Raw genomic sequence first — 15,032 nt, 5'->3', positions numbered from 1 at the left:
CTAAAGAAGGAAACAGATATCCAGATACAGGAAACACAGATGGTTCTAAAGTAGTTGAACTCTAACACATATACACAAAGACATATTATAATAAAAATGGCAAAAGTTAAAGGAGAGGATTGCAAAGGCAGCAAAAGCAAAACAATGAGTCAGTTCCAATGGAATCCTCATAAGGCTATCATCTGATTTCTCTACAGTAATGCTGCAGGCCAGAGTGAATGTCAGATATACTCAAAGTTCTAAAACTTGGAATATATCTTTGCAACCTAGGAATACTTTACCAGCAAGACTCTCATTTGAAATAGAAGGAGAAATAAAGAATTTCTTGGACAAGCAAAAACAAAAAGAATACAGCAATACTAAAACTATCCTAAAAGAAATATCGAAAGTTTCCTCTAAATAGCAAAGAACTAAGAAGACATAGGATGGAGAAAATCAAAATTGGAAAGTAATCACTTAAGTAAGCCAGTATACAGATCCAAAAGAAAAACAAAAAACCTATTCGTGAAAGCGATGATAAACACAAGGAATAACAAAAGGATAAACATGAAGATGTAAATAAGAACATCAAAATCATAAAATATGGGGAAGGAGTATAAGAAAACATGGACTCTTTTTAGAATAAGTTTGAGACTATAGGACTATCAGTCTAAACCAAGCAGATATAGGAAGGGGGTTAACATATTCAAAAAACTGGGCAACCACAAATCAAAAAAAAAAAAAAAAAAAAAAAGATTCAAAAAAACCAAATAGAAGACACAGCATGAAATAAAAGGAAATCATCAAACCACAAAAAGTAAAAGGAAGGAACAAAGAAGAGACATAGAATCAACTGGAAAACAAGGTTTAAAATGGCAATAAATACATATTTATCAGTAATTGCCCTCAATGTCAATGGACTGACTGCTCCAATCAAAAGACAGAGAGTGGCAGGCTGGATTAAAAAAACAAGAGTCTAAAATATGCTGCCTACAAGAGACCCACCTTAAGACAAATGACACACATAGATTCAAAGTGAGGGAATGAAAAAAGATATTTCATGCAAACAGAAATGACAAGAAAGCAGGAGTTGCCATACTCATATCAGATGAAAAAGACTTCAAAACAAAGACCATAAAATGATAAAGGGGTCTAATCGGAGCTACAGCTGCTGGCCTACGCCAGAGCCACAGCAACACCAGATCCGAGCCACAGCTGTGACATACACCACAGCTGTGACATACACCATGGCTCACAGTAATGCTGGATCCTTAACCTACTGAGCAAGGCCAGGGATCGAACCCACAATCCATGGTTCCTAGTTGGATTAATTTCCACTGTGCCACAATGGGAATTCCAAAGACTCTGACTTTTTTTTTTTTTTTTTTTTTTTTTTTAAGGACTGCACCTGTGGCATATGGAGGTTCCCATGTTAGGGGTCAAATTGGAGCTACAGCTGTCAGCTTACACCACAGCCACAGCAACATCAGATCGAGCCCCATCTGTGACCTACACCACAGCTTATGGCAATGCCGGATCCTTAACCCACTGAGTGGAGCCAGGGATAGAACCCATGGGAACTCCTGTTCCAGATTTTAAATTCCACATATAAGTGAGGGTGCAGTCCGAAAAAAAAAAAAAAAAAAGACAAAAAATTAAATAAAATTTTGCACAAATTAACCTATCTACAAAACAGACTCACAGACATAGAGAACAGACATGTGGTTGCCCAGGGGGAGGAGGAAGGGAGTGGGATGGACTGGGAGTCTGGCATTTGTAGATACAGGCTATTACATTCCAAATGGATAAACAACAAGGTCCTACTGTAGAGCACAGGGAGCTATATCCAATCTCCTGGGATAGACCATGATAGAAATAATATATATTTTATATATACACCAAAATGTTACTCATGTTTTATCTCTGCATGGTAGCATTAGGGGAGATTTTGTTTCACTTTTTTGTGCTTTTCCTTATCTTTCCAAATTTTCTACAGTGTAATCATTTCTTACTTCTAAAACTAGAACAGTATAAGTTTTAACATTTTCTTTTGCTAATGGAAGAAGCATCATTCCTATAATCCATGCTACATGCGCCTAATAACTGTTTTATGCTGTGCTATGCTCAGTAATTCAAGTTGACTTTACCCTTGGTTGAAGTTGACAGCTGTAGTAAAGTGTATCCAGGTCAGTACACAGCCTCCACGGGGTAATGCTCTATTATCTCATATCTTATATATCTTATATTTATTTGCCTCAGCTTAGGATTCCCTTCTATCTTTCCTTTCCCCCACCTAAACCCATCCCACCCACTCACCCACCTACCCACTTTCCTCACCAAAACCTGCTCTGCTCCACTCAAGCCAATACCATTGTTCTCTACAAAAACCAAGTCTTTCTCTGGTGAAGCTGTTTGCTATTCCAGAAAATCCTCTGCTGAGTTTATAAAAGGCATCAATACTTGTGGTCCAACCTCACTAGCTCTAAGAAGCTATTTCTTACTAACCCTGATGACTTTTTTTTTTTTTTTTTTTTTTAAGGGCCGCACCCTTGGCATATGGAGGTTCCCAGGCTAGGGGTCTAATTGGAGCTGTAGCCACCAGCCTACATCACAGCCACAGCAATGTGGGATCTGAGCCATGTCTGTGACCTACACCACAGCTCACGGCAATTTTGAATCCTTAACCCACTGAGCGAGGCCAGGGATCAAACCTGCATCCTCGTGGATAACAGTTGGTTCATCAACAGCTGAACCACTACAGGAACTCCCCCCTCTGACGACTCTTTAAAAAAAAACATTTTTTTATTACTTCAGAAGAATAGAACTGAAGTAAGCAAAATTCTTGTTTGTTTCACACACATGACCCTGTTTTATTTTTAATGATGAACTCATTATTTTAAAATAATAAAACAAAAACCCATAAATCTACTACTTACCCTTTAGAACAGCAGTTGACAAACTTTTTCTCTAAAGGGTCACATAGTAAATATTTTCAGTTTTGTGGGCTGTGTGTTTTCTGTCACACATTCAGCTCTGGCATACCAGCACAAAAGCAGCCAGAGACATTATGCAAGCAAATGAGCATGGTGTGTTCCATAACTATTTATGGGCCCTGAAATGTGAATATCAAATAATTTTCATTTATCACAAAATTTTATTCTTCTTTTGATTTCTTTTTCAACCATTTAAAAATGTAGAAACCTGGGAGTTCCCATTGTGTTGCAGCAGAAACGAATCTGAGTAGTATCCATAAGGATGCAGGTTCGATCTCTGGACTCACTCAGTGGGTCGAGGATCAGGCATTGAGCTGTGTATAGGTTGTAGATGCAGCTCGGATCCTGTGTTGCTGTGGCTGTCTGTGGTGTAGGCCAGCAGCTGTAGCTCTGATTTGACTCTTAGCCTGGCAACTTCCATATGCCGTGGGTGCAGTCCTAAAAAGATTAAAAAAAAAAAAATGTAGAAACCAATCTTAGCTTGTGACCATACAAAATAGACAGTGGGCCAGATTTGTTAGTTTGTCAGTGCCTAATTTAGAATATAGCTAATAAATTGTATTGTGATTTCCAGACCAGCAGCATCAGCACCGCAAGGGAACTTAGCAGATAGGCAAATTCTGGGACCAACCCCAGACATACTGAATCACACTCTGGGGTCAGGAGCAGCAATCTGTGGTTTCATCAGCCTTCCATGTGATTCCAAAGCATGCTAACATTTGGGAATATTGAAAGATCCCTCCAAGTGGAAGATAGGACTGGAGGAGGCAAGGGGGAAGATGATGAAACTAAGCGGGGCTGTTGTGGTCCAGATGTTGGTGACACAAACTAGGGAGAATGAGGGGATGGGAAGAAGTGCATGGATGTGGAGATAAGGATAAGGATGAAGGAGATGCCTTGAAAGAAAATATTTCAAGAATAATTCTGGACTTCCCCTTATCTAAATGAAGGCAAATGGAAATTTGTCTTGCTTAGGCAAGAGTCATCTTGAGATCTTCCAGCCACAGAAGCTCCTGAAACCTGGACTCTACATTCAGACTCCTGCTGTCCCCAACTGTCTAAATGACAAGTATCACCTTTGGGATCTGTAAGTGGGCCTAGGCTGGTACCCATTCCTTTACTCCCCATTGCTCCTCAGCCAGAAGGCTTGAGCTGCAGAGCCCCTGGCTTCCCAGTGTTCAAGAGGCTTGAGCTCCTTCATTTTTACTTACCTTCTTCCACCGTCTGCCGTATAAGCCAAGAAAACTTCTCCCCAGGACTTCAACCAACTCACCTCTCAGAGGAACAAAACATGCTTACATGATACCCTCAACTTAGAAAAAGTGCTGAACAACTTTGTGAGCTGAGTGGCTCACATTCTGTACAGATTTATGAGAAATAAAATGTTTATGTATCTCAAGGATCACATTATGCTCACACGTGATTCCAATTTTATACTACAAAAATTCACGGATGGGACCCCCAAGTCCTAATCCAATGACTCACGGCTAAAGAGTATTTTTTTAAAAAAGCAACAAAACCTTACTTAAGGGAACTGGAGTCACTCACGCAAGGCCTGTAAAAGGATCCAGAGCACTGGGTTGCACACTTGCATTAAGAGAAAAAGCACTAAACAACTTTCTGGTTGCAAGAGAAGGCACGGTGTGGAGGATGTGAATGCAAGAGAAGGCAGGGTGTGGATGTGAGCTGTACCCAGGAAGGACCTAGAGCCTGGGAGCTCTCTGAGCACGGGCTGGGCATGCGGCATTGTGCAGAGAAAGAGCAGACAGGACCAATGTGTTTAGGAAGATGTAGGACCTAATAATGGGAAGTCAGCAGGCTAACTCCAAAACAGCAAAAATAGAAAAATGGTGCTTAGAGGCCCATCTAGGTACCCTTTGATTTCCACCCAGAGCCCTGTAGTAGCAAATCAAATGCACTGTAAGGGAAGATGCCTCACCTGTTTTGGGAAGAGGGTAACTGATATTAAATAAATCTTCCAGAAAAGAAAAGATGGGACCTGTGATGTTCAAAGCAAAGTCTGCATTTCCACCTGCGATGGCATCTTTCCGGGCCCAGATGCGTATCTAGAAAGAAAATATTCAGCCGTGATTAGGAAAAGCAGTAGTGATTTTGCAAAGTGGCAGCCTGCTTGCCCCACTTCCTGACGCTCTAGAGCCAAAGGCTCACCTTTTCAGACGAAGCTACATAATAAAATGTCTAGGGGTTCCCGTTGAGGCTCAGTGGAAACGAATCCAGCTAGTATCCACAAGGATGCAGGTTTGATCCCTGGCCTTGCTGAGTGAGTTAAGGATCCGCATTGTCGGAGATGTGATGTAGGTTGCAGATGAAGCTGGGATCTGGCATTGCTGTGGCTGTGGTGTAGGCCAACAGCTACAGCTCCAATTTGACCCCTACCTAGCCTAGGAACTTCCATATGCTGCAGATGCAGCCCTAAAAAGACGAGAATGAATGAATAAATAAATAAATAAATAAATAAAATAGAAAGTCTAAATGTGTCCATGTAGTGAGAAGAACCCAGAAGGCTATTCACTAAGCTGTAAACAGTAGTTCCCCAGAAAGTGCCTTCAGTCTAATAACTGAGTGTTATTTTGGTCTTCTGCAATAACAGGTGAAACTTCTGTAATTTGACAATAATCCTTGGAGTGGTATCTATCCCCTGAGAAAATGTAGATTTGACGTTACAGTCAAAGAGCCCCTTGGATCCTTGCTTTTCTTGTCAGGACATATTTCCAATGATTCAAAACAGGATTATGCAGTTAGTGGGGGTGAACAGAACATATTAAACAAATTTGAAGCATGCAAATTTGAAATGGTTTGTTAATAAAAACTTGAACAGTCCCATCTTATTTTCAAAATTTGAACCAAGGTTAATTTCCTTAATTTTAAACAGTTCATCAAAAAAATCTGATGACTTTATAGTTGCTGAAGCAAGGAATTTTATTCTCAGTTTACGGCACTTCCATGATAGTAGGTGAAAAGAAATCCCTGCCATGTTTTGTTATTTGAAGGTGCTGTTGTTTGGGCACCTGAACCCTGAACATGTTTGTGTGATTTGCATGACTGATTGGCTGTTGTTTTCATGTTCATTGTTATTTTAATATGAAATCATTGTATCCCCCACAAGAGTACAATCTAAGCACTTTTAAGTAGAGTTGCCAACAGTAATGCTAAAAACCACACCTGAAACTCAATCACTCTGAAACAAAAGTTAGCGGTGAGGGCATTCAGATAATCGTCCTGATGTGGGTACAGTTAATTTGAGAAAGAGTTCTTTCCAAAACAGGAGAGAACATGTGAAGGAAAAGAAAAGCAGCCCAACAATATCTGCAGATTGCTGAACTCCAAGAACAAGGTCACCTGACTTTGCTTTTATTTCTGTTGGAAAATTTGTCTTGTATTATGCGACTTTTAAATTACTTGGAGGTCTTCAGGAATGCTCCACTTTCACAAAATGCAACCATTTCTGTTTTTTGTTTGTTTCTTCGTTTTGCTTTTTAGGAAGTTCCCAGGCTAGGGGTTGAATTGGAGCTACAGCTGCCAGCCTATGCCACAGCTACAGCCACTTGGGATCCGAGCCACGTCTACGACCCACACCACAGCTCACAGAGGGTTAAGCAACTCCAGATCCTTAACCCACTAAGCAAGGCCAGGGATCAAACCCGCATCCTCATGGACAGTAGTTGGGTTCCTTACTGCTGAGCCACAACAGGAACTCCTGTGCAACCACCTGTTTTTGGAGACTTCTGCTTGGCTCCCCTCCTTCCTTCCAGCTCCTGCCCACCAAGAGGTCTCATTTTCCTGGGGAAAGAGGGATCCGGGCTCAGCCCTGCCCTACACCTCATTACCTGCTCATTTTCAAGCTCTAACCTTAGAGGCAAAGTTAGGAGGACATCTAAATCAGAGCCCACACTAAAGAGTGGAAACAACAGTCACCTCTCCCTACATTCAGGATAAGGTGTGAATATTAACTGTAGCCTTTTAGAAAATCAAGGCAGTAACAATTTAAGTTTGTACATAAGTTTTCCATTTACAAAGCTCCTCCCATAAACAACCATTCTTTAAACCAAAAGGGAGGCAAACAGTGAAGATTTCAGTTGCCAGGGAAGGGCTGGGCTGTAAGGATCACAAACAGATGGGGAAGATAATAGGTGTAAATTTCCTTCAAAATTGCACCTAGCCCACCAGTGTGTCCTTGTGGCCCTCTCTGGACACAGCAGATGTCAACATCTAAGAGAGGAATATCTTTACACATGCCCATGTGTGCTCAATTCTACACACAATATGTTACATCCAACCTGAGTTGTGTGTTCTTTTTGTTTTTCCCTTTTTTGCTTTTTGAGCCACACCTGCGGCATATGGAAATTCCCAGGCTAGGGGTCGAATGGGAGCTACAGCTGCCAGCCTACACCACAGCCACAGCAACACGGGATCCAAACTAAGTCTGCAACCTACACCTCGGCTCAGAGCAAAGCCGGATCCCTGACCCACTGAACGAGGGCAGAGATCGAACCCGCATCCTCATGGATAATAGTCAGACTCGTTTCTACTGCGCCACAACAGGAACTCTGAGTTATGTATTTCTTATGTTTATCCTCGTGCAGCAGCACATGAACCGCATTTTCCACTTCCCTAAATTTCTATCTCTTAATGAGTCATTTGTATAGAGTCTGGATGCTATTCCAAGAGTACAGTCTGGTTAGAGTATATGATGGACCCCTTCACTCCCTAGAGCTGAGCCACAGCCAAACACAACATTCCACTGATAAACTTGTCCCAAATTTCCACTCTCTGGCTTAGACCATTACTTTCTTAGCCATGTTCCATTTCCTCTTTGCTCCTATGGCTGCTGGCTTTCTTTCCAGGGTGATCTTTCATGATGAAACAGACATGATCTTTTTATAAGAATTTCTCACAGTGCAGCAGCACTGAGAGCAACAAGCCACTTGAGGTGTGGCTGCTGACAGCCACCTTGGGTCACTTGTGAGCTCTGGGCCCACTCCTTCAAGCCAGGTACTAAGCCTGGGCTTCCACATCACGCCTGAGTAGATGTATCAGTACACATCGTGAATGTTTGTCTTGGCCAATGTTCTGTCAGTGAATATCAAGGACTAAGTATTCAATAAGGGAAATCAGGCTGAGCCAACAACAACATAAGGAGTTGTCATTTGCATTTAACACAGTATTGGGGTTTTTTTTTATCATGTGCACATATATATATGTGTATATATAAAATGTGTGTGTGTGTGTGTGTGTGTGTGTGTGCGCGCGCCACACCCACAGCATATGGTAGCTCCTGGGATCAACCCAAGCCGCTACAGTGACAAGGCCAGATCAAGTGCAGATCAAATGCAGATCAAGTAACAAGGTCAGATCAAGGCCAGATCAAATGCAGTGACAAGGCCACACCACAAGAGAACTCCAAACGCAATACTGTTCATTCACCCTTAGAAGGAGGAGCTTTGAGTGATTCTCCCCCAGGGACAGTCTTGCCTCATCCTCAGTTTCCTTCTCTCCATAAGTCAATGGCAGAAGCCTGGAACATCTTGGACCCAGGACAGAGCCTCTGCCTGCTCCAGGGCCTGAATCTCGTCAGCGCTGGGAAGTTGATCTGATCAAGAAAACTGGGTCTAAGGCACTAGCCCTACTTACCTCCACATTTTGTGTAGGGAGTGGACCAGTCCATGAAGGACTGTACAATAACCCTGATATTTTCCTAAAGGATTATTACATAACGAGGGTGCAACTAGGTGAAAATGAGGTATTTCAGGATGAAGCATCTATTTATAGAGCTCTGGGGAAGAGGTCAGATCCCAGAGTTGAGGAACCACTGGGCCTGCTCCTTGAGAGGAATGAAGTCTGACCTTGTATGCAGCATTTCCACCAGAGCAGTTGTCCAGGCTGGTTTTGGTTGGGCGGTTTAGGGTCTGTGCTATAGCGGCTCCTAGGTGTTTTGAGCAGCACCCCATCTTTAAGGCAGCTGGAGCATGTGGGCAAGGTAGACAACAGGTAAACCTGAGGTTCAAGGTGCTAGTGCGGCTGCTTTCCTTGTTATCCCCCGTGCTCTGACAGGCAGTGATAGCCCGGGAAGAGGGGGCTCAGAAGCTGCCTTGAGTGGGCTTCACGTGCAGCCTTTCCATAGAAACTCCTCCACAGAGCTGCAGTAGGAGCTGAGTGCAGGTGCAACAGCCCCTCACGTGGGAGTGGATGAGCAGTCTGCACCCTTTCCTGGGGCATCCCCTCACTCACCTCCTTGCCCCTTTCGATCCTGCTGACATACTCATAGTCACAGACAGCAAAGGCGGCTAAGTAAGTGGGCATGTGGGGCGTGGTATAAAAAGTGGTAACAGTCCACTTGCTTCCATTCACATCTTCCTTCTCAGACTGACCTAGAGAAAAGGATTTTAGTCCAAATCACTGAAAATAAGCAATAGCCAGCAGCAATATCATTGGCCATTGACTATCACCCACCAACTTTTCCCCAACTACTCCCCACAGTCCAGCAGTTTGAACTGCTCTACCCTGTAGCGGTCAGAACCATGTTAGAAGGTCTAAGGGCAGTACCTCGGTCTTGAATTAGCACCTTGAATAACATGGTCTAGACTCAGGGTACATCTACGAGCCCTGGAAATGAGGCCCATGATCTGCCTCCTCTCTTTTCCATGTACTGCTGGTTCCTAGTACAGCCTATTACTCTCAGCACTTAACCTAGAGCTTCCCAGGTCCATGAGAGGTCAACAAGGTACAACCTGCCATTCTCCAGTCCCCGGCAGGTCTTCAGGGCAGTCACACTGGGGTCTCTTAACTTGAAATCACAAACTCAAATGCCTGTGCCAGAGGTTATTTGATGTAAACGGGCTGGTGTGTACACTAACAGGGAGTGGTGGGGACTGCCGTGAGGGTGGGAGGCACACGCTCAGTTCGCACAAGGCAGCTTCTGCTCAGCTGCCACCATCACTGGCACGTAGGAAGTGTAGGTCCCACGCCGTTAGGCGTTCAGAGGTTCCAAAAAAGTAAAAATGTTGATTTTTATGAGAAATCTTTGAATTTCTTGAAGTCGAATACTAATCAAAAGAAAAAAAGTACGGTGAGCCCCCACAAAAAAATCCAAAACAAACAAAATAAAACCCACATCTATGTACCAGATTCAGATGAAGTCCAATTAGCTTGTTATCACTAATGAACAATAGTTGAAACCCAAACTAATGGAAAGACAGGCTGCTGATGTCTGAGAACAGTACAATGTCCCCAGTTCCTAATATAAAAAGAATCCAGATTTATCATCACCAAGATGCAGGTGTTGACACAGATCCCATGTGGCTGCCCTCCCTAGTTACATATGCAACAATTATAATGCATTTCCAACACACTGCCTAGAAAGACTATGGACATAAAATCTATTAGAGTTAAATCTACATACGCAGATATAACACATAAAACATAAATATAAAACCACAAATAAAATATGTATAAACATTATATATGATACAGTTATATATAATGTTATAATGTGTACAGATGTTATACACACACATATATGGCAACAGGAAACATTACTTACCCAGCTTTGGCATGTTGGAAAGTGCCACATAACTTGGATGATGAATAATTGTAATATTAAAAGTTGCCTTCAGAGCGGGCTCATCAAAACAAGGGAAAACATTTCTGGCAAATGTTGGTTCCAACTGAGATGCTAAGAGGGCCCTGAAATACATTTTTGGGGAAAATCTATTTTTATCTGAAACCAGTAGAAGTAAAAAATATATATATTGAGGGATTATGGCTTATAATTATCTGCAGGAGGGAGCTGGAATGTTTTCCCTCATCTTCCTCGCTGCCCTCCCATTATACACACACATTCCACTTCTCACTGCCCCTCAGAGTTCCCGTAAGGCCTAAAATACAAAAGAAGTCTTTAATTTTCAACTGGAAAATAACATTTACCTCATTACATCATCCGCCTTTAAAAGCTTTTGCAAACAAAAGAGGAACAAATATAACAAATATGTAAAGCAAGCCTTTTGAGAATGAAGGATTTTTTTTTTTTTTAAACTAGGATTACTTCTTTGGGGATGGTCTATGCTTTTATTCTCCACCAAAGTACAAGTCAGATGAAGAATGTCTACATCTTTATCCTTTTCTCATGTTCTCTCTTTTTCCTGGTTTAAAACTTAAATAAGTTTTACTTTGCATACCTCTGGGGCTAAGCATTATGGACATATCCCAACAAAACAACCTTCATTTGCATGTGGACAGGTTTATCCAATCCTTACTGCTCCTTCCCTAATCTCCACGGAAAAATACAATAAGCAACATTAACCCATCATGCACTGGTGATTCACAAGAAAAGCTTAGACACAAAGCTTAGTATTCTGAGCAAGCAAGAATTTGTTTCAGCCTCTGTAAACACTGCCTTAGGCTGATAAGAGCATGGGTCTCCTCAAACAACTTTTTCCTCCAAAGAAACCTGTAGTCTCATTAGCTCATTTTCCAAGACTCAGTGATCTGGGAACTGTTTTTAAAAGACAACTGTGGACGCCGAATTCCTTTTTTTCTCCTAAGGTGCTGAGACAAGGCCTCTCACGCATTTATTCTAGCTTCAGGCCCAATGCTTAGATTTTAAAAAGGTGAATTCAACACAGGTATCTTGAGAGCACTGTCCATCCATGCTCTGAGTCCCTCCTTCACCATTTGGGCCCTGCTCACATAGAACTCACAGAAATTATGAAGAACACACAGAACAGTAGGTGTATTTAAGAGCTTTTCATAGTCACCTAGTTTGATGTGCTCATAACCTCACTGTGACAAAGCTGTAATTTTCAACAAGCTTATTTTGTCCTATTTGTTTTTCCCCAGTTATTATACTCTTGCTTTCATGGGCTGAAAGGAGGTCTGTGGTCTCTGACACCAGCCACTGTGGCTCCAAGCCTCGGCTCCATTCATTGCCAACTGAGCAGTTCTGAACTAGTCACATCATCTTACCGAGGCTCAGTTTTTCCATCTAGAAAATACAGACACTAGCTTTCATCTTTGGTTGCGCTTTTATATTATTAGCAGCTGAGTTAAGCAATGAATGACTTTTGATTTCTACTATATTCCTTCTAATCTCACAAAATGTTTTTAGCAGAGACAAACTACAGAAAAATTCAAAGAGGGATAAGTTACACAGTAGGGGCAGAGGGCTGGAAATCACTAACTACAAATGCATTTGAAAAGGTTCCAGAGATCACAGGTGGCCACAAGTGGGATATGAACCATGTTTGTCCCCCCAGTTAATTTTAAACTACCAGAAATTAGGGATTATGTATTTTTTCTTCTATATCATGTAAAATATTGGCAAAAGTATGGGTTCATGGCAGTTGAGTATTTTCTCAGTCTGGGAGGTACTATAATGCAAAGGTTGCTTGATATTAGCATATACAAAAGAATATGAAGTCTTTTGCAGAGTGTGTCACACTGGAGTTTGTTTTGTAGTATTGGTGGCTATCTTTAAAAGGGATGAACTAGGATAAAGAAGATTCAAGCAACTGACAGAATAGTAAAAAGAAAAATGAGCAGGGGATTCAATGACCTGAGTAGTGCTCAGGATCTGCCATGTAAACATAGTTGTGTAACTTTGGGAAAGCTGCTTAAACTCTCCAGACATCCATTTCCATAAAATGGAGGGATGGGACTAGATGATCTCAAAGTCCACTTAGAGCTCTGAAACTGATTCCAACAAAGGTCCTAATAGTATGGGAAAAAAGAGCCCATGAGGTTGCCATGACCAAGTCATCTAGGAGTGGGAAAAACATTTCCTGTGGGAACGTGGACATGGCTCTCAGAAGCTCTATGAGCCTTCTGAAATTGCAGACACTTTGTACAAATGGTATTCTGTTAGCATGAAAAGTGCAACATAAAGTGAAAAGGCAGATTCAATTACATAATACATGCTTAAATATATGGAAAGCCAACACATGCCTATCGTTTTCGTAATGGAAACTCTAGAAAGTACATCTTGATAACATCTTCTCTGCCTGCCATGACTTCCCAAAGCATGTGAATCTTAAGGAGGTGGCATGACTTCCCAAAGAATGTGAATCTGAGCAGATAATCAGACTCTTCTAGGAGATGGGAGAACTTCATGCTCACCAAAAGGAGACGTGGGTTTCAACACAGGCTAGGAGACACCAGCTTAGAAAGTCACTGCCTTAAAAAATCAAGCATCAAGCTAGTTCTTCCAATTTCATGATTAAGGTCTCCAGAGAAATGAAATAAAAGAAATGCCTGGATTTCACTCAACTATTTCCCTCCCTGGTTTTATACAAACAAACAAAAAGGGAAAAAAATCCCTACAACACACAGCCTTTCTGGCTCTCAATCTTAATTGCAAAGGTCAGGGCCAGCCAGCAGTACACACGATCTGGTTTGCCACATCTGGACCCAAGGCTGGTATTTATTTCCCTTCTCTCTCTCTGCTTTGGACTCAAGCAACCTTGTAAGGATATCCTGATCTCAGAAAATAGAACCATCCACCACCCTCTCCTCCCTTCAAACCTCACTAAAATATGCTATTATGGTGCCTATGAAGCCTGGGTTTAGAGCAGGTCAGCTGGTAAGGGAGTTAACTTGGGGGAGTCTATCTCCCCATGGCTCACAACTGCAAAGCCAATTTCCGACCCTCTTGAGCAGCCACAGAATGGTGGACTCACCATTTTCTGGTGCTGGAAACAATCTTAGCAGGCAAAACACATGATGCCTTTGGGGATCCAACTACTGCCATATAAAAAATATCCATGCAATATGGTATGTCACTCCAAATTATTTTACGAGCTCCACATGCCTACAGTTCTAGTTAAGAACTACTAAACAACATGGCTGGTTAAGGATTAAATAAGACTCTTTGGAGAATTGTACCCATTTTTTTTTAACACAATAAAAACATTCAGAAATCAAAATGTTCAGTAAAGACAGATGTTACACCACTGGACTGAGGTTCAAGGACTGACCCATAAATCATGTTTGTTTACTACTTGTGTAATAGGATCTTAAAACTGAAGTTTCCACCAGACAACAAACAGAATAGATGTAAAATTCATAGTAAGGTGCCAAACCATGCTATGAAATTTTTGAAAGCAAATGCCCTCGAGAACCTTTGAGGCCCTATTGGGTTTCTCAGCTACACTGGGGACCTAGAAGAAGGGTCAGGGAACACAGACAAAAGAGATTGACAAAAGATCTGCACTCAGGGAGCTGGGAGGCACTGCAACCCTCTAACTCTGAGCTAGAGGGAGAAGATCCCTCCAAGAGCACTAGAAATGTTTCCTAAACACTGAGACACAGAAGAAGGCTCAGGGCAAGGGGAAAAAAAGGATCAGAGACTTTCTTGGTGAGAGGGAAATTATATTGCCAGGCCATCAGACCCACGGGAGCTGGGAGGAGGTACAACTCCTAACTCTGTACTAGGAGGAGAAAATCCCTTGGAAAGCAGTGCTACTGTTTCCTGAGATCAAGAGACTTGGAGGCTAGTGCCTAATCCACTCTCAAGAAAGCTGACAGTGACACTGGCTAGAGTCGAACTGCTATCACGTGGGAATCCATACTGACTATTCTGGAGGTAGAACCACAAGAGCGCTCCTGTCGGTGGACCCGCGTCAGTCCTGGGCGAGGAATATTTGAGTGTTCCTTGGAAGAGCTATGGTCCCTGGGACACAGAATGCACCAGTCAGTATGAAGTCTATCTTGGGTTCTGGCCAAAAGGGCCACCTGGAGGAGCTTGGAAATGCACTACAGTATGTCTAGGGACTGAGGAAGGTGCTCCAAGTGACCATCAGAACAGAGAAATAAGGGAAGCATCCTACAGGAAAAGGAGAATTGTAGAAGAAAGAGTGAGCAATCTCTGAAACGTCCATGAAATTGACATCTCAAGGGAAAGAGGCATCACTTAGACCAGAGTGAGATCAAACGATGAGAGTACTGGTTCAAATAAGAGCTGTCCCAGCTGCCCCGTGTGTTGTCTCTTGTGATCTGCCCCAGTCCCACTGGACCTGGTAGGGTTGAAACAGCTCTCAATCGGGAGGG

General features: G+C 42.2%; 1 protein-coding gene across 3 annotated transcripts in view; it reads right to left on the bottom strand.

Moving 5' to 3' along the window:
- The window catches only part of LVRN (laeverin), a 76,145-nt gene that overhangs the window by 43,642 nt on the left and 17,471 nt on the right, over positions 1-15,032 (bottom strand). For all 3 annotated transcript variants that reach the window (XM_013995045.2, XM_003123852.4, XM_013995046.2), the window contains 3 exons: positions 10,534-10,676; positions 9,222-9,361; positions 4,912-5,038 (listed from right to left, as the gene is read on the bottom strand). In XM_013995045.2, coding sequence (XP_013850499.1) covers positions 4,912-5,038; positions 9,222-9,361; positions 10,534-10,676 — 410 coding nt within the window. The remainder of the gene's footprint in view (positions 1-4,911; positions 5,039-9,221; positions 9,362-10,533; positions 10,677-15,032) is intronic.

The sequence above is a fragment of the Sus scrofa genome, chromosome 2 (assembly GCF_000003025.6).
Source record: "Sus scrofa isolate TJ Tabasco breed Duroc chromosome 2, Sscrofa11.1, whole genome shotgun sequence".
In the NCBI taxonomy this organism is placed as follows: domain Eukaryota; kingdom Metazoa; phylum Chordata; class Mammalia; order Artiodactyla; family Suidae; genus Sus; species Sus scrofa.
This window is presented reverse-complemented; position numbering and strand designations above follow the sequence as displayed.